This window comes from Schistocerca serialis, chromosome 3 (assembly GCF_023864345.2).
Source record: "Schistocerca serialis cubense isolate TAMUIC-IGC-003099 chromosome 3, iqSchSeri2.2, whole genome shotgun sequence".
Lineage (NCBI taxonomy): Eukaryota > Metazoa > Arthropoda > Insecta > Orthoptera > Acrididae > Schistocerca > Schistocerca serialis.
Window position 1 is genome coordinate 351,626,169 of NC_064640.1, and position 26,480 is coordinate 351,652,648.

The 26,480-nt window shown below is 37.8% G+C and overlaps 1 protein-coding gene across 1 annotated transcript in view; it reads right to left on the minus strand.

Annotated features, from left to right (window-relative positions):
- LOC126470159 (potassium voltage-gated channel subfamily H member 2) overlaps positions 1–26,480 on the minus strand; it is a 670,689-nt gene that overhangs the window by 115,039 nt on the left and 529,170 nt on the right. The window contains exon 12 of the mRNA XM_050097782.1: positions 16,338–16,465. Coding sequence (XP_049953739.1) covers positions 16,338–16,465 — 128 coding nt within the window. The remainder of the gene's footprint in view (positions 1–16,337; positions 16,466–26,480) is intronic.

The following is a 26,480-nucleotide window of genomic DNA, read 5'->3' on the forward strand; positions in this document are numbered from 1 at the left end:
TTTCCAGGTGTGGTGGCATCTTGATGGGTACCATTCCCCATACAACTGCCAAGCTTAAAGTGCATTACTGTCAGCTAGTCCAAGGATAAAAACCATACCTTGTTGTTCTCCAAATGAGTACTGTGCCACCATACTTACTATATGACTAAATCACAGGTGATGTGTGTGTGTGCTCTGAAGTGAAGCTTATGTGTGAATGCCTCTAACATGAGGTGGAGACAAACAGCAAGACCTATTCGACACATAGGCGTATTACATTGGGACAGTAATGGGGCAAGGGACATTTGTATTTGTGAACCAACAACCATAGTTCTGCCTGTCAATTGATGAATGGCAACAGGGCAATCCCATGGCCAATCGGAGTGTGTGGTGCCAAGTTTCCATAGTTCAAAAATGGTGCATTGTCGACCTACAAAACATTAGTAATTTTGATTCCTACTGGCATCAGCTATTCCGGGTTAAAATTTCATGACACAATTTTTCTCCACCCTGTTTATTTTTTACTGTCATTTATTATTAATAATGTCAGTTTATTCCCAAGAATTAGCAGCTTTTGCAGCAATCCAATATACATTTGGATCACACTTACTTGTCTTTTTTTCAGAAAGGCATGCAGTATTCTACTGCATCCATTTTCAATAAGTTACAATAGGAATTAAAAAATCTTACTAATAATCCATGTGCTTTCAAATCTAAACTGAAGAGTTTCCTCATGGCTCACTCCATCTATTCTGCTGAGGAGTTCCTTGTAAAATTAAGCTGATGCCTATGTTATATTGTTGAATGTGTTTACATGAAATTATAGCTTAACTTTTTAGGATTCATAAACATTTTATTATATATGTTATTACTTTTCTGTTACAATTTCATGTACTGACACATTCCATGATCATGGAGATATGCCCCTCAATTTGGTCCTATGGAACTAGACATGTAAAGTAAAAATAAAAAATAAAAAACTCTACTTCAGAAAATGTTAGTGTTTATGACAGAGGCAGTGGCTATCATGTCATTTCTTACATTTAACAGGTTTCTAGGACATAATGGCGTCTTAATATTTCACTCATTAACGGCCAGTTTTATAAACTTCACTGACTGGAGATCAATTTTGCCTTAATTCAGAAAATGAAGCTAGATCATGAATTTTCTGTGTCATGTAACACTAATCTTGGCTGAAGAAACAAGGTTCAGTATTGATCAAAATTAACATGAGATACACTTGGTAACACCACTAAAAGCAGTTCCCAACACAATTATCATACTTTCATTATAGATATTGATCATACATCATAGATACACATTAGTTGTTTTTGATAGTTTCATGTTGTAAAGATACAGGAAAATATTCTGAGGAAGGATCATTCTTCAACCTTCTCCACAGTTGAAAAAGATTTATTGCTGGAATTTGTCTTGGGCCAGTATCCTGCAGCATAAAATGCTTAGTATTAATAGTAGCATACACACTGTACTCTGTGGCAAGTTTCTTTGGTTGGTTTTAGCAAACATTCTCACAGTGTTTATTCATATTGTTGCATAGTTTTTTGTCTAATTGAAACTTTAGTTTAAATTGTTTATCTTTTAATTCCAAGAACTGGTCTGCTCTGTCACAGAACATGTGGGGAGCTTGTTGTAACTCATTGACAACAATCATTGGAATCATCAGACAGTACCATAAACAAAAAGAAACAATACAGTTTATGATGACAATAGCTCTTGAACACAGAGTATGTCCCACTACAGTGGCCAGTGGGCCAGAATGCGAGGAAAGCAGCAGATGATGATTCAGGCAGTATGGTTTCAAAACTTAGTTCATGACAAATACTAAACTGCACAAAACAGATAAGGAACACTTATTTGAAAATCCACCATTTTCCTCCATTGTGACACAGAAGTTTGAAATTTAGCTCAAAATGCCTACAATCTGCCGTTGTTATGGTGTAAAAGCATGGCATCCTGAGACATCACCCTCAGGCTCAGCAATGGTTCAGACAGCATGGTGTTGAAAAAAAAAAAAAGAGAGAGAGAGAGAGAGAGAGAGAGAGAGAGAGAGAGAGAGAGAGAGAGAGAGAGAAAGACAGAGAGGCCACAGCTCAGAAGTTAATGTGACGGGTATAGTCGATTAATGATGTCACACTGGCGACAAATCTCACCACAATTTTGCCCATTGCCACCATGGAAGGTTGTCACTCTCCCCTCTTACCCACATCTCATCCCTTCCTTTGACACCTCTGCAATAGAGATCAGACCACCAACACCTAGCACTGAAATCATGCAGCTCTCTTAATTGGCCAAGAAAACCATTTAAGATGCACCACCACTCAGAACTGACAAGAAAGGGCCTTAGAAGGTGACATAAAGGGCACCAATGAAACCATCGTTTCTCTTGGTGCATGTATTACACACATTTCATGGTCAAAAATGACAGTTTGTGATGTGCAAGAGAACAATTTTCTTGCTAACCTTTGACACTGCCAACATCCCCCAGACAATCCAACCATTCTCTAAGGACATCGTGGGACAGGAACCCAATTGAAAATGATCTGACCACTTTCAATTGTAGCATGACTATAATTTTGTTCACTGGTATGCAGGGTGCAGCCACTAGGGACTGGTCAAAATGATTCAATGAAATTTGAACATGATCCAATGCAGCCAAGGGTGTTTATGCTTATTCAGACATCATGTTTTAAGCTCTCCTGTGGCCTGATCCTTTAAATGTGCATGAATAAAATGCAAAAGGGTCCAATGTGTTCCTGTAAGACCCTCAGTTCAGAAACACCCTTATTGCCACCCACACAGCTTTATTAACCACTTTAAAAATGTACTTGGTCACAGGCAACCCTTAAAGGATTCCTAAGTGCCTGCAGGCAGGCAGCCCTTTTCACATCCTTCAACTAAGTGGTGCTATGCTGCTGCTGCTCTAGTGCCTTCTTGTGGGCATCCAGAATCTGGGGGGTGTCAAAGGGGTTGCCTACCTGCTCACACCTAGGACTCCATCATGGGTTGTCTCCGTGCAGGTACATTTTTAAAATGCTCAATACAAGTGTACGGGTAGCACCGAAGATGTTTCCAAACAGGGGGATCTTAGAGGGATCCACTGCAATTTTTTTCACACATATATCAATGTTGCATCTCCAAACATCCCCCTTCCTCAGAGCGTCATATGGGGGGGGGGGGGGGCATGAAATATGATAGCTGAAACAGCATAAACAACAATTTTTGCTTCAAATCGTGTTCAAATTTCTTCCACTGATATTGAAAACTTCCTAGTGGTTCCACCATGTATACCAGAGCACAAAATTGTGTTGTGCTACAGTCCAAAGGGGCCAGATAATGTTCAATGGGGTTGCAGGCCCATGATGTCCTTGGAGAAGGGTTGGATCATCTGGGGAGTGTCAGCAGTGTTAAAAACTGTCAAAAACATCATTTTGTTGCACATCACACTGCAAATTGTAATTTTTGACCATGGAATGTGTGTAAATGAATACCCCATGGGAAGCAGTGGTTTCACTTAAGCCTTTCATGCCACTGCCTTGAGGCCTTTTCTTGTCAATTCTGAGGTGCAGTGTGTCTGAAATGTTTTCCTCACCACCCATAGGAAAACCACATGAGTTCAATGCTGGGCATCACTGTTCTCACCTCCATCACAGAGGTGCCAAGAGAATGGCTGATATGTGAGAAAGAGAGTTGTGACAACCTTTCCGTTGAGTGACACATCCACAGTGGCACTGGGCAGAGTTGTGGTAAAATTTAGTACCATTGCTACATCATTAACCCACTTTACACTTCACGTGAACTTCTGAATGGAGACCTTTTCTTCACGTGTCGACACCTTGCTGTTCAAAGTGCCGACAAGCCTAAGGGTGATGTCTTTAAGGCACCATGCCTCTGTACCTTACAGAGGAAGGCTATACACACACCTTTGAGCCATATTTCACATATATGCACCCCCATGGGGTAAAATCAGTGTTTTTCAAATAAGTGACCCTTCAATTGTTTTGCATATTATATAGAGCCAATATGTGTTTCAGAAGCTGATAATTCATGTCACACAGGTTTTTAAGCCACTGTCATTCAATACTAAAGAATCTAGCAGTGCAGAACACTAGAAAAATATTTCAAGACTTATTGGGAATCTAACCCTAGAGCATTAGATCTGCAGTTGACATGTGACATCTGAGCCACTTAGCCACACTACTCAGATGATACATAAGAGAGTGAAATCAGATTGCACAAAAAGTGAATGCATTTCAGCTGTCAAAATTTTGGACAGTAAATTGCTGAATCATTCATAACAAAGTCCCCGAATTTATTGCCCACCAGGAAAGTTGTTACACTCAGATTATTCTTAGAACTGAGAGCTAGATGACATGAGAAGTAGAAAGCTGGATAATACTTAACAAGGCGTGGAAGGCATATGAAAAAGTCAAAAATATTGTCTCTATTAATGTGAAATTGAGCCTAACTGTGAAGTTATCTGGATACAAGTAATAAGACAAGGTGAACAAATGTTAATCAACAGATGTTTTTGCTGGCCTCCAGATTCTGACATAAAGGTTGTAAAATGAGTAAAAGACTGTCTAAAATCAGAAGCATGGAAATCGCTGATCATGTAATTTTAGTTGGAATCAACTTTAACTTAGTGACTATTGACTGGGACATTTATGGAGTCATTGCTAGCAGTAGAGACAGACAGTCTTGTGAAGTAGTTCTGACATGTTCTCCAAACTGTCTTGAGCAGCCAGTTTGACAAGCCACATGAAACCAAAATATTTTAGACATTGTAGCTACAAACAGTCCTGACGTTATTGACAGTGCCAGTACAGAGACAGGGATCTGTGATTATGATGTCATCATAGTGCTGATGGTTACTTGAGTTAATAAGCCCATCAAGAAGGCTAGGAAGTTCTGATATGATTGGCGCAGAGGAGTTATGGAAAAAATGTGAATTGTGCTCTGAAAAAGTATGTGCTGAGTGAGAGAATTAAGAACAGAAAAGACCCATTATGTTTAATAACTAATTTCATAAAATGCTTTGGAAGCAGAGGTTGTTTCACTCTAAGGTCAAAAAAGAATTTGGAAATGTCAACAGGAAATAGTAGAAATTTGTGCAGCTATAAGAAGATTGATCAATGGGGCATGTAAGAACTTTCTCCATTATACCTTAGGGAAGGATCTTACTGATAACTCACAGAAATTCTGGGCATATGCCAATCACTAAGTGGGTTGAAGGCTTGTACTCAGTCTGAAGTTGCAATAGAAGATAGTAAAATGAAAGCTGAAGTTTTAATTTTCATGTTTAAAGAAAGCATTCATACAGGAGGGTCATAACACTGATATACTGCATTTGACCATTACACAGACTCCCACACAGGGGACATTAAAATAGACATCCCTAGTACTGAGAAGCAACTGAAAGGGTTGGAAAAACTAAGTCACCAAGCCCAGATGGAATCCAAATTTGGTTTTGGCCCCTTACACAGCTTGCATTTATTGTGGATCTCTCACTCAGCACAAAGTCCCAAGCAACTGGAAAAAAGTACAGGTAACACGTGTAGATAAGAAGGGTGAAAGAATGGACTTGAAAATTACAAATCCATACGCTAAACTATGGTATGCTACAGAATTCTTGAATATACTCTTAGTCTGAATGTAATAATTTTTATTGAGACATTAATGCTTCTGTCCACAAATCAGCAGTGATTTAGAAAATATTGCTCATGCAAAACTCAGCTTGCCCTTTTCTCACACAATATCCTGTGAACCATAGATAAAGGGCACAGGCAGATTCCTTATTCCTATATTTCTGGAAAGCATATGACATCTTTCCCCACTGCAGAATGTTAACAAAGTCCAAGTATATGGAACAAGTACCCATATATGTGAGTGGTTCAAAGACTTCCTAAGTAAAGCATGCTGTCCTCAACAGTGAGTGTTCATCAAAGACAAGGTATCATTTGGGTGAGGAGTAACCTATGACTGTTTGCTGACGATGCTTTGTCTGTGGGAAAGTACTGTCATTGAGTGACTGTAGGATGATACAGTATGACTCATACAGAATTTCTATTTGGTGTGATGAATGGCAGCTTTTCCTAAAGGAAGAAAAACTATTAATGCACATGAGTAGGAAAATCTATACAGCAATTTCAAAATATAGTAATAGTGGTATGCTGTGTGATTAATTCACACCAATTAAATACCTAGGTGTAATATTTCAAGGCAATATGAAATAAAATGAACACACAGGGATGGTAAAAGGCAAGGCTAATGGTAAAGACAAGTTCATTGAGAGAATTTTAGGAAAGTGTAGCTCATCAACAAAGCAGACCTCATGTAGAATAGGGATGATTTGTGAACTCCAATAGGAATCCCTAGACGGAATACATTGAGAAAATTTAACAAATGGGTATTTATTATCAGAATGATTCTACTGCTGTCAACACACATTTTGTGTAAGGATTGTAATGACAAGATAAGAGAAATTACGGAGCATGCAGAGGCCTATAGTCAGTTATTTTTCCCTTACTCCATATGCAAGTGGAACAGTAAAGGAAACGACTAGTAGTGGTACATTATATCTTCCCCACCATACACAATATGGTGGCTTACAGAGTATGTACATAGATGTAGATGAAACAACTATGCTCATCTTATTAACACAGTGAAGAAAGTGGTTGAGCTACTGTGGTGTGAAACTTTGGTAAACTTACCCTGTATACCAGTGCAATGCATTCAAATATAAATATGTGGACTTCCTTAAAAATGAAGCAACATAAAACAGGTTTAAATGCATCTGACCACTTTCCTAAACTTAATGCAAAGGCATATAACATATGGAAATAAATGTGGGAATATAGACGCTGGCAGAGAGATAAACAGTACATTACTATAACCTGCAACAAACTGATTCACCTTCAAAGGTTATATTTTAAGGATTGAACATATAACTGAAGGCACTAAATGTCCATCGTAAGTATTTACTTCCATCACAGTTCCTATGGCTACATCCACACAATAGAGATCAGAGACTCACCAACTTGTTTATGTGAGTCAATGTCAGAGGCAATCTAAATCATTTATTCTTTTCATACAAGTGCTGTCATGACCAGCAAGTCACTTTATGCTGCAGACTGAGCAAGGTGAAGCAGCAATTTTCCACTAGTATCAGCACCACACATCAAAAAACACAAAAACTTATAGAATAATAGTGTGTTACCCACACATACACATGAGTATATGTGTACCATCTCATGGACTGTTAGTCAAGTGATAGTGCTGTATCTTAACATGTTTCATCATTATGTTATCAAAGCCATCATATAAACATAAAATTGCACATCATTTCCTCTTTAGAACAAATTAGTGTATTTGTACAATTCCTTTTCCCTTCAATAATCTAACATAAAGGTCTATATGTCCAGCTGTCAGGATGTGATATTATGATATGTTGCCAACTATTATGAGAACTTTACATATTTTTACAAAATCGTTTTCAATCACTAGATGAATCACCTATGTAGGAAAATGTTGGCTGTGTGAGGTATTCACCAAACTCCAACAAACAAATAAAAACTAGCAGGTGAAGAGCTGTAACTAAAAATATGTTTGAGGTAGTGTGAGGGTGTATGGAGTATATTGTTGCATGAAGGTAATTATTTTTGTCACAGTAGTTTGTCCTCACTTGCTTCTGTCAAAGAGGAATTGCCTTTGCCAAATTTATTTTTCTATTATATCAGGTTAAGAGTATGGTTTTTATCTTTATTTATTGATCTCATTCAAAGATGCTTGAGCACACAATCAGGTCCTTTGGCCCTTTGCATTGGTAATTGTTGGTGAAGTGGTCAAAGTAGTGCTAACAGTTACCAATGCAGGCATATTCTACCACTTTCATGAAATAATACAGCACTTCTTATAATACAAGTGAGAAACACTTGAGCAAATGTGACTAAAATTGTCAGTATGCTACTTCTATATTTCAGTTCACTTATAAAAGCTGTTGCTGATCTTTATAAAACTACAGAGCAATGATTAACTTCCAGTAGAAAAAATTAAAGTCAATCTGTCTGACTGATGACACAGTAAGGAATCCAGATTCTTCATAAACAGTTCAAACTTTCCAAGGGGAGATCAATAACCATTTAGAATTAAAAATGAAGTATTGTTCAGTATTATTTCACAAGCACACACTTAACACTTATATATTCTGATCAATACACTACACTATACTACACTATTTGTCTCAATATTTTTGAAATTGCATTCTGTCTGTCTTCTGTATGTAACAACTTTTTTTCCCATATTAGTTCTGAATAAGTAACCTGCTAGAGTGCAATGTTCTATATGTAGCTTATTGATTCCTGTAGTTATGTGGGCACAGAGCTCTCTCACTTTTTCAAACAGATAAGAACTCTTCTTCCTTATTACTTAGTCCTCTAATATTTTGATGAAATAAACTAACCTTATTTTTCTGTGCATTTTGTGGGACTCTTCTGTTATTTTGACTCCTTTCAAAACAAGGTGCCTGAATCCTGATTCTAACCTAAAAAAAGGTCTGTCTGACACCAGTATCCATAGTGATTTTGCTTTGTGTGATGGTGGCCCCTCATATATTCTCTGTGAGAAGCTCAGCCAATCTATTTTTCCCTCTCCCACTCAGATGTAGGTCATGTCAAGTATATCCCCATCTCCCAATTCTAGTAACAGGCACTGTACTAATATGAGATTTCATTTCAGTCAACAGCAGTCTGCTCAACTCTGTGTTTGTATGGCTCACACCACTGTTGACCCATGGCTGGCCATGATGCTGCAAGACATTCACAAAACTCTAATTTGTGCATGTAGTTGCTACTCCTATTTCATGCAGCTCCTCCCTAATGTTGTAATTACAATCCATAGCCAGGCTGTTCCCTTCTCAACCTACTAAAGGTTTATCAAAACCATTCCACAAATTCCCTATCCCTTCTGTCACCTAGCTAAGGCTAGCATTTGACTTCACAATACTTGTGACCTTGTACCCTTCACCTGATTAGACCTGTACCATCTGGCCTACATTCTTCCCATGGCAACTATCTAGCAGCAAGACTCTTTTCTTTCTACTCTCTTTTGTTATTGACCTACACTGAGTATTTTTGCTAGACATCTGTTGCACCTTATAATGACCTACAGCTGGATGAGGCTCTTCCCCTACTACTTCAGGTAGCCAGTATCTGTTGATCTGCAAACAACTAATCAATAACTATCACAAAAATCCATTAGCTCAATTACTATCAATGACACTATCTGAAACAATGTTGTGCTGTTTGAAACTTTCCCAATGTTGTAACAGCTTCATTGGTCCATAGGCGCTGCATCCAATAATGTTGTGCAAGCTGCACAATATTTCAATAAGACAGCTGCTCATCATCTTCATATACTTAGATATGTTGCTGCAGTGGCTCACCAGTATATATATGCTGGCTCACTAGAAAAGTGCTGGCACCAAGGTATGGGCTATAATATAATAGATGAAACATACAGCACAGTGACATCCAGTGCCCCCTGCCAGAGAAATGGGCTATGTTCTTTGCATATACAATGTGGGAAAAGTGCAGTTGCAAATCGCAGCACAGTATGCATGCATGCAGGCAGAGTTATGGCATCCAGTTTAAGTGTGGAGGCTATGATTCCCCATCTGTGTTGACTTAAATTCATTCACCTGCAGCTGATGCTGCCTTAGTAAGACCCAGTTTATTTGAAGCTTCTTGAACAGCCTGACAAACTTGTAGGACACATCACCAACCTAGGGTAGAAAAACAACCCTTGTAAAGTTCTCTGTTTCTTCTGTCTGTTCTTGAGGTTTAGTGTGTGCAGGTTGAAATGCATTACAAATATGTTCATTGGAGTATCTGTTTGTAACAAGACAGAGTGAAGGTGGATAATCTCTGCTGATAAGCTCCCTGCATCTGTGATAACTCTAGTCCTATGAACAAGAGTCTGTAATGTGTCACTGCATTGAAATGGGTGATGGCAGGCCATAGCTTATAGATACAGGCCTGTGTAAGTTGGTTTACAAAACACATTGTGACCCAAGGGACCATCTTCTTTTCTGTGGGCAAAGACATCTAAAAATCGGAGGTCTCCATCTTTCTCCACTTTCATGGTGAAGCAAATGTTTGGATGAAGGCCATTAAGGTGTTACAGAAACACAGGGCATGTTACTGCCACATGTGGCCTTATTACAGAGGTGTCATCCACATACATCCAGAAACATTTAGGTTTCACACCACCGACTGAAGTGGTTTTTCTTGGTCTTTCACAAAAAGGTTAGCTACTATGGGAGACAAAGGGCAAACCATCAGTTTGCTCAAAATATTGTTCATTAAATAAAAACTAAGTCAAGGTAAGCATATCTTTGAACAGATGTAATATGTCCTCCTCCAACATGTCTCCTATAAGCTGCAATGAATCCACCAGGGATACTTGTGTGAACAAAGAGACCACATTGAAACTCACTAATATACCAGCTGGTTCAAGATGCAAAGTCTTCAGTGACTGTATAAAATATTCTGAGTTTATTTATACAGAGAATTAAGACTTTGTGTCATGAACCAGCTGACATATTAGTGAGTTTTGATGTGGTCTCTTTGTTCACATGTGTACCTTTGGTGAATTCATTACAACTTATAGGGGTTAATTTGGAGGAGGACATCTTACATCAATTCAAACATGAGCTTACCTCGACTTACCTTTGATTTAATATTTTGAGCAAACTGATGGTGTGCTATGGGCAGTCATTTGTCTCCCATGGTAGCTAACCTTTTTATGAGGTACTTCAAGGAAAAGCACTTCAGTCAGTGATGATGAAACCTAAATGTTTCTGCATATATGTGGATGACAGCTTTGTAGTAAGGCCACGTGGGGCAGCAACATGTTCTGTATTTCTAGAACACCTTAATTCTCTCCATCTGAGCATTTGCTTCACCATGAAAGTGGAGACAAATGGAGGCCCCCCCCCCCCCCCCATTCTTAGATGTCTTGGTCTGGAAAAAAGGAGATGGTTCCTTGGGCACAATGTGTTTCATAAACCAAATCACACAGATCTGTATGTATGAGCTATGAACTGCCATCACCCATCTCAACACAGTGGCATATTGTGGACTCTCTTTCATAGGACTAGAGTTATCTCAGATCCATGGAGTTTACCAGCAGAACTTAGCTATCTTCACTCTCTCTTTTTACAAAACAGGTACTCTGATAAACAGATTTGTAATGCATTTCAACTTGCATCCACTAAACTTTAAGAATAGCCAGGAGAAATGGAGAACTCCACAAGGATGACTTTTCTACCCTGTGTTGATAGTGTGTTCCTCAAGATCAGCAGGCTGTTCAAGAGACATCAAATAAAATGTGTCTTCTGCTCTCTAGTGCAAGTGCAAATGATGCTGGATTCCATTAATGACAATATATAAAATCCCGTACCAGTGTGCAAAATCATACATTGGCTAGATGTGTTGCACTGTTAAAGACAGATGCACTGAACATAGATGTCATACCACATTGTGTCAGCCAGAAAAGTCTGCTGTTGCTGAACACAGTTGCAACACACTGCATAGTATGAACTATGGAGAGACAGGGACCCTTTCTTCTGCTTACTTGTACTGGGACTCCATCATTAAAGAAGCTGTTGAAATACAAGTAAGTAATGACCTGATTAATAGAGACACAAGATATCAACTCAGCAAGGCATGTGAACCAGCACTGGCATTACTAAAGCATTGTCAGCCACAAACAAATGAACCTGAGTCAACAGAGATGGGAAATCAGAGTCCACACACTTAAACTGGATGCCAACACTCTGCCTGTGCACATGATATGCTGTGATTTGCAGCTTTTTGTTTGCCACATCATGCCTGTGAAGACTCCATTTTATTGGCAGGGGTGCTAGATGTTACCATGCTCTATCTATGATGTTATAGCCCCACACCATGGTGCCTGTGCTTTTTTTGGCAGGTAAGCATATATATTGGTGAGCCACTGCAGCAACACATCAGTAAGCACTTGAAGATGATGAGCAGCTGTCTTGAAATATTGTGCAGCTTCCACAATATTATTTAATGCAACACACATGAACCAATGAATCTTAAACAATGTTTATTAATTAGACAAATAAATTACCTAAATGAGTCTGACATCAGTATAAAGTTTTACAAATAAAGCCATCTACACCATATATTATATTTTCATTTATTACCAGGTTTTGGCTACTGTCATCACTAAGTCAAATCTTAAGAATTGTAAACGCAAAGTTCATTTAAACATTGTTATTTGAAAAAGGTTTGATATGGTCAGATATCAGTCACCACACAAAAGGTTCAAATGGCTCTGAGCACTATGGGACTTAACATCTGAGGTCATCAGTCCCCTAGAACTTAGAACGACTTAAACCTAAGTAACCTAAGGACATCACACACATCCATGCCCGAGGCAGGATTCGAACCAGCGACTGTAGCGGTCACGCGGTTCCAGACTGTAGCGCCCAGAACCGCTCGGCCACACCGGCCGGCAGTCACCACACAAATTGACTATACTTCTGAGGTCTTCATGCATATAGCTACAATTATCTGGCATTACAACTTCCATTTGATCTGAATCTGGCTCACTTCCTGTCATATTAAGCCAGTATAACGTAATTTAAGCTACAGCACCACCTCTCACTCACTGTTCATTGTTCATATAAAATGAACCATAGTATTTCTCCTGATATATCTATGGCATTGACTAATTCATATGCTTATAACTGCCAATAGTACATTATCATATCGTGTGTATTCTAAATGATTTCAAGTATGATTTTAGGTTTGGGACATCCTGGTTTTTCAACATTCAAATGAGGGACAGCTGCATTTAAACATTTGAATACAATTACTCACTTCAACAACTCTGAATATCTACCTTTCCATCATAACCACCAAAAATTAAAAAGTTTTTGATGGTGTTAACCACAGTCATGCAATACTTTTCAAAAAGAGTAAATCGCGATTTGACTGTATATTACTATATTTATCTTCTGTACTATCTAGATATCAGGTTTTATGACATTGCAAAGTACAATGTTAAAAGTTGTTAGACCATTATTACATCATATCTCCAATAAACTCATACAGGAATCAGTGAAATGCCCCAAGTAATGAGGATAATGAGAAAGGGGCAGTATGTCAGAAGTATGTCAATAAGTTGAGAATTTTGGTCTGATTGGAGACACAGTAGAGTAGTCCATGCAGTTGTGATGACTACATGGTCAGCACATCTGCCTAGTAGGCAGAGGACATGGGTTTGAATCTCAGTTCAGCACAGATTTTCAACTTTCTCCATTGCTGAACTGGAAATGGAAAAAAGAACACATTGTTGTATATATATAGACTCCTGGAAATGGAAAAAAGAACACATTGACACCGGTGTGTCAGACCCACCATACTTGCTCTGGACACTGCGAGAGGGACGTACAAGCAATGATCACACGCACGGCACAGCGGACACACCAGGAACCGCGGGGTTGGCCGTCGAATGGCGCTAGCTGCGCAGCATTTGTGCACCGCTGCCGTCAGTGTCAGCCAGTTTGCCATGGCATACGGAGCTCCATCGCAGTCTTTAACACTGGTAGCATGCCGCGACAGCGTGGACGTGAACCGTATGTGCAGTTGACGGACTTTGAGCGAGGGCGTGTAGTGGGCATGCGGGAGGCCGGGTGGACATACTGCCAAATTGCTCAACACGTGGGGCGTGAGGTCTCCACAGTACATCGATGTTGTCGCCAGTGGTCGGCGGAAGGTGCACGTGCCCGTCGACCTGGGACTGGACCGCAGCGACGCACGGATGCACGCCAAGACCGTAGGATCCTACGCAGTGCCGTAGGGGACCACACCGCCACTTCCCAGCAAATTAGGGACACTGTTCCTCCTGGGGTATCGGCGAGGACTATTCTCAACCGTCTCCATGAAGCTGGGCTACGGTCCCGCACACCGTTAGGCCGTCTTCCGCTCACGCCCCAACATCGTGCAGCCCGCCTCCAGTGGTGTCGCGACAGGCGTGAATGGAGGGACGAATGGAGACGTGTCGTCTTCAGTGATGAGAGTCGCTTCTGCCTTGGTGCCAATGATGGTCGTATGCGTGTTTGGCGCCGTGCAGGTGAGCGCCACAATCAGGACTGCATACGACCGAGGCACACAGGGCCAACACCCGGCATCATGGTGTGGGGAGCGATCTCCTACACTGGCCGTACACCACTGGTGATCGTCGAGCGGACACTGAATAGTGCACGGTACATCCAAACCTTCATCAAACCCATCGTTCTACCATTCCTAGACCGGCAAGGGAACTTGCTGTTCCAACAGGACAATGCACGTCCGCATGTATCCCGTGCCACCCAACGTGCTCTAGAAGGTGTAAGTCAACTACCCTGGCCAGCAAGATCTCCGGATCTGTCCCCCATTGAGCATGTTTTGGACTGGATGAAGCGTCGTCTCACGCGGTCTGCACGTCCAGCACGAACGCTGGTCCAACTGAGGCGCCAGGTGGAAATGGCATGGCAAGCCGTTCCACAGGACTACATCCAGCATCTCTACGATCGTCTCCATGGGAGAATAGCAGCCTGCATTGCTGCGAAAGGTGGATATACACTGTACTAGTGCCGACATTGTGCATGCTCTGTTGCCTGTGTCTATGTGCCTGTGGTTCTGTCAGTGTGATCATGTGATGTATCTGACCCCAGGAATGTGTCAATAAAGTTTCCCCTTCCTGGGACAATGAATTCACGGTGTTCTTATTTCAATTTCCAGGAGTGTATATATATATATATATATATATATATATATATATATATATATATATATATATATATGTGTGTGTGTGTGTGTGTGTGTGTGTGTGTGTGTGTGTGTGTGTGTGTCTGCTTGTGTCTATATATGTGTGGATGGATATGTGTGTTTGTGCGCGAGTGTATACCCGTCCTTTTTTCCCCCTAAGGTAAGTCTTTCCGCTCCCGGGATTGGAATGACTCCTTACCCTCTCCCTTAAAACCCACATCCTTTCGTCTTTCCCTCTCCTTCCCTCTTTCCCGATGAGGCAACAGTTTGTTGCGAATGCTTGAATTTTGTGTGTATGTTTGTGTTTGTTTGTGTGTCTATCAACGTGCCAGCACTTTCGTTTGGTAAGTCACATCATATTTGTTTTTAGATATATTTTTCCCATGTGGAATGTTTCCCTCTATATATATATATATATATATATATATATATATATATATATATATATATATATATATATATATATATATATATATATATAAATCAAGGCAAGGATGACCACCAATTGATCAACTCAATGTATATGCACACCACACTCGAACTCTTACAGGAATGAATGAAATTCTGTACTAGGCATGTTAGGGTAGTCTGTGCAGTTGCAATGAGCACTGCATGTGGATGGCACATTTGTCAGGGCATCTGTCTAGTAAGCAGAAGACCCAGGTTCGAATGACAGTCTGCCACAAATTTAAACTTTCTTTAAACTTTCCCCTTTGCTGTAAATCAATGGCCACTGGCAGCTGATGTCATTAATTGCTTTGTGCCTCAATAAAGCAATTATTTAAAAGAAAATAGGACATAAATTAAAGTAACACAAAGTTACATAATGGTAGAATGAAAATTAAGTGGTGAACATGACTGTAAATAAGCTACACTGTGTGTTAAATGACAACAGACACTGAGAGAAATTAGATGTCTATTTAGCAATTTTATGTGAGAATATTAATTTTAACTAGTAAAAGAATTACTTAAATAAAATTTGAAAGCAAAAGTATAAATCAAATCCAAATTTAATTAATAAAAAAGACCTTAACCAATTCTGGAAGAGATGTATTCAGTTAAATCAATAACCTACACAGATTGCTTGATATCATAATAATTTCTTGCATATGTTTCCATTTGGAAAAGCAAGATCACACTTTAACATCTCATCAACAATGAGCTTGTTACAGTTGGAATGCAAGTTCATATTATGGAAAGATGGGGAATGATACTAGACATGTGCTATGAAAGGAACCATCCCAAATTTTAACTTAAGTAATTTACGAAAATCAAGGGAAACCTAATTCTGGATGAGCAAATGATGATTTGAACTGTTGTCTCCTGTATACAAGTTCAATGTTTTACCACTAATTCAGTTAACTATGAACCGCAATTTCATGTTTCAAATAACTATAGAGAATTTTAGTTTTATGTTTCTTGGACTTGTCTCCTCCTGAGAGTAAAATCTGCTGCTATTTCATTACTATTATTTTTCAGGTGACATTTAATACTTACCAGCAATTGAATTAAGTGTTCCTGGTTTCACTTGTCTGTCATCATCTCCAAATTCAAGATTCATTGGAGTCACATCCCGACCAGCCTTATCCGCTGAGAATTCTAGAATGCCATGACCAGACTTCTCACTGTAACAATAGTGAAGTGTGTCTCATGTTATATGTACATTTATTAAGCAATAAGATCATTTTCAGTTTATTCACCTTGAATTAAAATATTTAGTTCACAAATTATTAGCAAACAAACAACTACAAAATACTGTGTTGTTCTACATTTGTAAAAGAAGTAATAAAAAGAAACAGAAGAATTACTGACAGACACCAAAATTCATGCTGCTGAGACAACATGGTAGGAAGGCAGTTAGAAAATACATTTCTTTACCTTCCTATTTTCAAATTTATTGTGGCACATAAACTCACATATTTTTATATTTTTTCTGCAGAAATAAGTTTTCTTTGCAGCCTAGTGACACTTTTGTGATAAAAAAGAAGATAAGCCACATAAATATACAGCTGTGCAGAAGGCAACCACTGTATCAATGTTGAGACTTGAGCCTCCAAACTACTTTTTCCGGGACTGTATCATATGGAATAAATTAGAATTGCAAACAAAGTGTTCATTAAGTTTCACAAAATTCAGCCTAGGGTAAAAGCTGGTGAATGCAGATGTATGTTTGTATATGGAATTAGAATATTTTATATTAGATTAGATGCACTTTTTGTTCCAATGGATCCATAGTGAAGAGATTATCCAGGCTGCCAGAAAAACAAGAATTCATAATAACTATTTAGAAAGAAAAAAAAATGCTCATGTACCTTCCACACATCGCAGATGAAATAGAGGATTGATGCTATTTCCTGGGATAACCAGATTTCATTTCAACCAGTACACTTTAATGTGCTGCAATAAATCTCCTTCTCTCACAGAGAAAGTCAGCAAGCAATAATATTTTTGTATTCCAAAAAGGAGTCATGAGTGCTTTTTCTGCTGATATTCTAGTAGCAGCATTGAATAAGACCTTGTTGTTTCATAATGTCTGCTCCCTACTCATACTCATACTCTCACTCTCTCGTGAATTGTGTGACCCTACAAATCTTCATAGATCACAGTTATGACTTCCCCTTTTTTTCTTTCATTTGGTGGTTTAAAACCTGGCAATGGAAGTCTTTTTTGATATATCTCTGTGCTTCATGGAGAAGACAAGGGACAAGCATCTCCGATACTTTGGAATTTGGATTGTGTCACGTTAGAATAGTGGGAGCTATAACAACTTCTAGTAAGACCTCAAAATGGTCATATTCACAACTTCCACTATTTTGTCTTAGATATTCACCACCATGGATGACATTTAATATGTCCGTTTTCAACAGCATTACGATCAGTGGGAAAACGTTGGGCCCCTTCAAACACATAAATTGTTTAATTTCTGTTTGACATGATTATTAATGGCCAAGAATAGTTCTTGAGGGGTGAGATATTTTATAATTATTTTTATGACTCAAAGTTTATCCTTGAAATGGATTCTATTAACATGCACTCCTGTTTTTTGTACATTATGGAAGACTTTACAAAACCACGAGTGAGAGGGGATGATATGAGGGGTCTTTATGACATAAGTTTTCATAACAGTATTATATATTTGCAATAAAAATCTTTCTCAAGGTCACAATAAACGTGAAAACACTCCTAGAACATTGTTTCCAACATCAAAAATGGTTTTCTGCCTTGATTAAAATTGATATAAGGAAGCTGTTAACAAGTTATTGTTTTGAAAAAGGTTTCTGAGTTCTGCAGTAAATAGTTTTTTCAAAGATATTTTAAAGAATAGGAAATCTTACACTATGATACTACTGGTGCATTATCCAGTTATTCAGAAAATACACTCGAGAACACTGGCTGATTCAAAATGTAAGTAATGAAATAAACAAAATATTTAAGTACTTCCCTTGATAGACATCTGCAGAAAGAATATTAATCCTATTAACTGATTTAAATTATTAAATTATTGTGATAGATATACATTTAATCTGCAGTTCTGTATTACTATGTCATTTTTCTCTCAGTAAATTAATACATTTATATCCAATTATGACTTTTTAAACCTAACTCTTTTTCTACTATTGACATCTGAAAACTGGCCTCTGCCTGCATACATGTTTTTGATATTTACTCGTTTAATAATGTTTGTGAGTAACTTTTTCAAAGAAATACCATATCTTGTAAAACGGAGTCTATGTTTTCATTGTGGCAATAATGTTACGTATCAGCCCTTTTGAACTGTTTCAGAATACTGTACTGAAAATCAATATCACATGAAGTTCAGAAAGCCATAAAATAAATTGGAGGTCAATGAACACATCCCTACAAAGAACTGCAAGATTATTTAAAAAAAATGAAAATTCTGTACCATGTTTCCTAGTGCTGGAAATTGGTTATTACAGAGACTGTGGAAATCAGAATATGCAACAATAATTACAGCAGAAACAAGAGCTATGCATTCAGTGGTGCATCATGGAAGGCAGTATTAGATGTATCAATATTCCAAAATAAGGCTTGTGACAGTTTACATTCTGTTTTTCAGAGATGTGCACCACAGGTGGAAGCATATATGAGGCATGGATTTTATATTTAGTAATGGGGAGAGTGTGGTATGGGGTGTTGGTAAGGACAATCCCAATGTCTTCCTGACAATCAAATGTTTGTTCTGGATGACATTGGTGGACATAATCATCAAAAGCTTATGCTTTTAATAAAATGTCACACAAAAAGATAAATGAAAATGTTTTATATAAAAGTAAATATGCATTCTCACAAGGAGAAAATGGCAAGTGCTATCACCCCATTTCTGAGAACCTATGCTCAGTGGAAGAGGGATTAAAATATGCCAATAAGTGTCTCTGCTTATTCATAGAAACTTAACTCTTTCTGGGAAAACAATGGTAAAAGTTTTCTAGGTAGTTTATATGCCTTACAGTATGTAATACGTTCACCGAAGTGGTGGTACACTGGTTAGCATTGTGGTTTAACAACCCAATTACTGTTTTTATTTTATCTTATTTGTCTTCTTTTCCCACTGATCTACCCATGTCCTTCTTATCAGATTAGGGCATATAAGGGCATTGTATTAATTATAAAATTACAACTCGGTTTCACAATAAGTGTAATATATTTATTACACAATATAGTGTGTAATAAGGGTGTATGGTATTTTGAAGGGAATCAATTCTTATATAAATTCTTACTTTTAATTTTTACATCTATTCTTTAGGAATGTTTCATGCATTCACTTAGATTACACCAATTGTAGAAACATTGGGAACACACAAATTCCACACTCTATGAGCACTACACAAAGTCAGATTTGCCACAGTGCCATTTCTTCACATGAATCTCATTCAAGAGAGAGACACTGTTAATATTGCCGAAGATATTCACACATTGGCAATAATTTCATGGCAATCATGCATAATGGATCATTTTCCCAAAAACTGGCACTTGCTGTTGGTTATGCATTAAGATACACTACAGGAATTTCACTAAAAACAATTTTAAATAATTTTCTCATTTATTTATTTATTTATTTATTTTTAAATTCATTCAGCAGACAGACACTTAGCACATGAAGATAGGTAACATTGCTTCAACATACATTGGAAAATGTTTGTGTAGTGCATTAATGCGATCTTAGTAAATGAGTGTTGTAAAATGATCCTTTAATATAGTGTTCATTAAAAGAACGATGATCATTCCACTTGGGACCTGTGGAAGATACATTAGCTTATTTGTTTTATTTGTAAATATTTGTCATGTATTATTGTTACTCTGACATGTTCTACATCCTGGAGGACCTCCTCACTACGGATTAATTGGAATGAAAGTAAATCTAATCTAATCTTCTGTGGAATGGGTACACAAATGAAAAACAGAAACACAAATAAAACCAATAATTGGGTTTCAAACATGTGGTACAAAATTATGAAGTCACAATGCTAAACATTGTGTCACTGCTTCAGTTAAACTTACTATGTGCTGTAAAGCATGTAAACTACCTCGAAAATTTTGATCATCATTTTCTCAGAAATGGGTAAGAATCTACAGATAAGTTGAAGTGTTTATTCATTTATTTTGACACATCATTCATGGAGCGAAGTTTCTGGGAAATCACATAGTGGTACTTCCAATGTTCTCCTCATCAGTGCAGTTTAGTAGTGCATCTCCATTCATGAAGGGGAGATATACACTGTTCAGTATGTCAACATGCCTCAAAGTGTCATTTCAAGCATAGAAAGTATACACATTGTCACTTTATGACAAGGAAAGTTGTAAGCATGGGAAGTTGCCCATCAAACTGGCATACACAAAACACTGACAATCTGTTTTATATTGGTTGCCTGCAGTCAACAGTTCCAGATGATGACAAGCACATATGAATTATAGCTTCGAAGTATCCCAGGGAGAATGCAACAGAACTGGATGCTGCCTTACTGATGGCAACTGAGAGGGCTGCATTGACCCAGACAGTATCTAACTGTCTGCATATGGTCAGTTTGTCTTCTAGGCACTCATTACAAATAACCATACCCCCCGCCCCCCTCCTTTTGTGCAATGTGTGGTACGTGAAGGAGGAGGACAAGGGATAATGTGAAATGGATCCAGGCTCAATGGAATCAGGTTCTCTTCATCAACAAGTGTAGGATTATATCTAATCCCCATTGTAGATGAATGTGGAGGTGGTTACATACCTATGCAAGTCTCATGCAAGCAGTTCCACATGTTCAACATGATGTTTTAGGACTGGTTCCACATACTGATCCTGGATCCCTCTCATTACAATTGAGGGACATTTGAGGACAGTGCAGCATCAGGAAAGGATCCTCCAACCTGTTGTCCAGCCCTACAGTCAAAATTTTGGTGATAGCTTCATTTTTATGACTGATAATGCACCCGTTATGGTTGATAATGCACCCACAGCATGAATACCTTCCTCCAGAAAGCAGGAATCAAATAAATGGAATGGTATGCAGTGTCTGCTGATATGACCAGACTGACTTTGCTTAGGACCAGTTGAAACTAGCAATGCTGCAGGAAGAACTGCCCTCAAACAGTGGATGACCTCATGAGAGCCATCTTCAAAGAGTAGTGCTGTATCCTGCTAATAGTGTGTGAGTGTGAGTGCTGTGAGTGTGGTGTCATTGCACATGCATGTTTGAATTGGCTGCCAACTGTATCAGTGTGGGCTGGCCACTGGAGGCTGCCTGTAGGAGGCAGGTACATGACGCAGTTCCCGCCATGTTGTCTGCCAGCGGCTGGCACATATATTTGCGCGGAGCAGCACTGACTACTTCTGTGTGATCTTAGTTTGTATCATGCACACCAGTGTTCTGTGAATTGTGAGATCCCAACAGGAGGTTATTTTTAAAGATGTATTTGTGTGACGTGGATTGATTTCAAATGTGTATTAACCAATTATTACATAAAATTAATCCAAATCACACAAATATGACTTGAATCACCTCTGAACAATAACCTTCTCAAGACTTCACAAGGCAAAGAACACTGATGTGCACAATACAAACTAGGATCACATAAAGGGAGTCAGTCAGCATTGCTCCACGCATATGTATGTGCGAGCAGCCAGCAGATGGCATCACGTGGACAGCACCGCACATGTGCCTCCCACTGGTGGCCTCCAGCAGCTGACCCATGCTGATACAGATAGCAGCTGATTCGAGCATGCATGCATGGTGACATCATACTCAGCACACTCACACTTACATGCATTAGTAGCGGGATACAGCAAGTAGAACAAGCTTGAACTACAACAATCTTGTGTGCAGCATGATAAGTAGGATCCAAGCATGTTGCAATACTCATTGTAGTGGAGAAACATGATACTGGATGTAGATTGCTGTAGACTTTGATTTCAAAAATGTGGAAAGATGTGTACTTATGTCAAGATTACCATTATTTTTGTTATTTTTTGTTCCTACTTCATAGTAAAGTGTCTTTTTAGTTCCAGGATGCTTATTCTTTCATTGCGGCTTCCCTTGAATCTAAGCCCACACACATTCATAGGTATGATGGTGGTACAAAACTAGTTTTGAGTAGTTTATTTGTGATCTGCTGCATGAAAAATTGTCCATCTACCTAAGCATCCGATAGCCATTGGTATCTAGCTTGCATTTTTTGTACATCCTAGTGTAATCTCTCACTTTGACACTGACTTACAATATCAGTCTTCTGTGGAAAGCTCAGAAAGAATTTCAAGATAATGGAATTTTGTACTCATGTCACAGCCAGACCTATACAAATACACTAATTGTGTTCATCTACAGCTTACTTTTAGCAAAGAAAGATTTTTACTGCAATAACTATTGAGGAGTTGGTACACTATTTGACTTTGTTCATTTGTTAACTGATTACGCCAAAGGCAAGTCTATTATTTTTTTGCCCTTATTTATGGGTCAGTAAAAATTCCATCTTAGATTTTCAGTAGTCTGTTCAGATTAATAAATCCTAAGTACCTAACATGAGAAATAATTATAAAAGGTTTATAACATTTCATAAGTTGTGGTGGTCTGACAGATGCAAATGAATTAATTTTCTCAGAAAACAAGAAAGTAACAACAATCTGACAATATCACTCCTTTTCATTCAGTATGAAAATCATTATCTAAGGTTTATAACATTCTGTAAGTCATGGTAGTCTGACAGATGCAAATGTATTAATTTTCTCACAAAACTAGACTGCAATAGGAGTCTTACAACATTGCTCCTGTCTATCTCCCTTTGTCAGCGATCACATTTCTCAAAATTTGTTGTCAATGGAGCATTATTACAGATATGACAGAAAAATTACATCCATGACTCTGACAAGCTGCACAAGTTTTATTATTGCAGAGCAAATATAAATTTTCTTCTACCTACCCATTAGCATTTCATTTGATAGATATTCAGTTTATAACACTACAGTATTTAAAGAGAAATCAATTCTCATCAAAACCCTCCATGTATCTAAGAGACTTGTGACTATTTGTTACATATTTGTAGATCTCCAAATATAATTATTTTCATATGCTTACAACACATATTCATTCTGAAGGTGAATTTAAAGCTAACTGTTAGATTTTGACAAAATATGTACAAATTTGTTTGTTTATAAATGATGGCATTCAGAAAGATGTATAACATGGTTGTGGAAGAGGATGGTCAGTAAATTCAGAAACACTTTTTGGATGTTTCAGTCACAGATGAGAGCCTGATAGTGAAGTTGGTGATAAAGCTGCTTTTTCTGTAATTGAGGAAAGTGAGGAGAATTCAGATACAGAACAAAGTAATGTGGAATACAGTTCATGTCCTCAAGATTGTGATGAGAAGGAAGAATTTTGTACATCTTTGAGGAGGAAGACTAACAAAACCATTAACTCTTTATTTAAGGAAATCATTCTATTCTTCACAAAAAAAGAACCAAACAAAATTTACTTATGTCATTTCTGTTTAGGAAGGGTCTAGCAAAAAATATGGACAATATTTCTTATGTCTGGGGCTGCCTCACACAAAACTGTTAGAAATAATATTGTCTTGCACAAGTCAATATATTGACAACATAAAGGCAAACTTCAGTCTCACAAGAGATGCATTATTAACATTTAACTGAGATAAAGGCTGTAGTCAGACTTATTTTATCTGACTGAACTGAATACAGAAGAGAAAATGAATCTTGATGAAATATGGCAATCAAAAGTCTATGGAAGTGAAATATCCTGGATGACTGTGGGATTCAGAAGATTTAGATTTCTTCTGTAATGTTTAAGATTTTATGAAAGAGAAACAACATCTATGAGAAAGGAAAACGATCATATTGCAGTGATAAGAGATTTCACTGATTACTTTGTAGCCATCTGTAATATGTTCCTCACCTGGTAAAATTGTTACAGATTATGAGAAACTGGAAGTGTTCAGTAGCTGATGCAAATTTATACAATATTTTCCATCAAAACTTGCGAAGTATAGTTCAAAAATATTTTCTTTAGTTGACTGCAAAATGTTTTACATCAGTAATATAGAAATTTATGATGGTAAACAGTGCAAAGGACTTCATGAAGTAAACAATAAAGGAACTCATGTTGTTGAATAAATGATTTTCCCTTTTTAAAGAAACAGGGTTTAAGGTTACGACCAATAGCTTGTACAGTGATATTTCTCTTCCTGAAATCTGACTAAAAGATTCTGGGTTGTCAGTCAATGAGACACTTAAGAAAAAGAAGGAACAAATTCCAAATGTACCAAAGAGTATAAAAAACCGTGCTTTACAATATAAAAGATGTTTTCATGCATGTAGAAAGTGAAGAAGAATGTCAACTTGATCTCCAGCTTTCATTTTGATAGGGCTTTCGATGAAGGGACATGAAGTAAAATGAAACTTGAAATGATTGTACAATAAAAAAAAATCTGGGTTGGATATTGTAGTCAAGATGTGTTCAGGTTATCATGTCTCCCAAAATGGAATAAATAGCCAATAATTACTGAAAACCACATTAGTAAACAACCAAGTTATGTATTTCAGAAATGAAAATGATATGATGAGATTTCAAGATTTTCTTGGAGGTTTAGGATAACAGTTGTTTAAGACCACTAACAGAGGATAAATATTTCAAATCCAGGTATGCCTTTATCTATGTTGTTTAGATTTGTTGAAATTTTAGGAACTGATAAAAAAAGAAGGGAGCTGGACACATCTGACACCAAACAAAGTGCTATAAATATGCAGAAGAAATGTATATAGTGTCAAAATAAAGAAATCTCAAATGACAAGATACATGTGTTATTCATGTTGCGATTGTCTACGTCTCCAGTTGGGTACATCACAATGCAAAATGGACTATGAGGACAAAACAACTGATTCAAAAAAGATGTATGATAGTTAAGAAAGAAAAATCACATGTGTTTATGTTGGTGAGTAAACAAAGCCTCATTTGAACAAAAAAAAGACACTATAGAATCATTACAAAAGTAAAAAGACAATGACTTGGATAAAATAGATTTTATTTCAATTGTTATCAGTTGCTGATATCTATCTCAAAACTTTTAAATTAGTAATCAAAGGCAGTAGCCACAAGGCCACAAATTTGATAATATGAAAGTCACTGAGATGTGTAAGAAATGTGGTGCTGAATTTCATATTTCAACTAGATAATCTTCTGGGTCTTGTTCAGTTTTGGATGCCCAACCAATTATTATAGCTGTGTGGGATTAGCTGAGCGGTCTAAGGCACTGCAATCATGAACTGTGCGGCTGGTCCCGCTGGAGGTTCGAGTCCTCCCTTGGGCATCGGTGTGTGTGTGTTTGTCCTTAGGATAATTTAAGTTAAGTAGTCTGTAAGCTTAGGGACTGATGACCTTAGCAGTTAAGTGCCATAAGATTTCACACACATTCGAACATTTGAACAATTATTATACTATCATTAGCATAAATAAATAAACAAACCAACTGTATCTGTGGAAGATTTATTTTAAAAAATATTATCAGAAACAGACAACTAATAATTTTCTCCACAAACATAGAGAAGATCACAAAATATGATTTTGATGACTGTCACATCAATGTTAAATCACGAGGCTCTCTGCCTGTTTAGACAATAACATATTAAGTATGTGTACCCTGAATTCTGACGTCCACCTATGTCAAACATTTGTCCCAATGAAGTCAAAGTTGAGTATGTCCAGAACTCATTTGCAAACTAAAAGGAAATATATAGCTCTGTATTGGAAATTGTAGAAATTCTTATAGCAAATATAACAGAAAAATAGTTAACATAATTTAATGAGTGAAGGTAACAACTCACTGAAAAGTTAAGGTGCCGAGTTACTGAGAGAAATATAAACCAGATTGAGAATATTAATAGCTTTTGAACAAATCCTCCTTCAGAGTGATAGAATACACATACTCGCACACATAGACATCTAATGTTTGCACTGCTCTGGATTTGTGGATTATGCTCGCACTGCAGCTCAACTGGTGTATGGAGTTGTGTTGAGTGGAGTTGGTGAAATGAGGGAAGTGAGCACTGGAGAAGGGTGGGTGAACACTGGGAGGGAGAGGAAGAGTGTGCACAGGGCAGGAATATAACACTGGTGAGCTCAT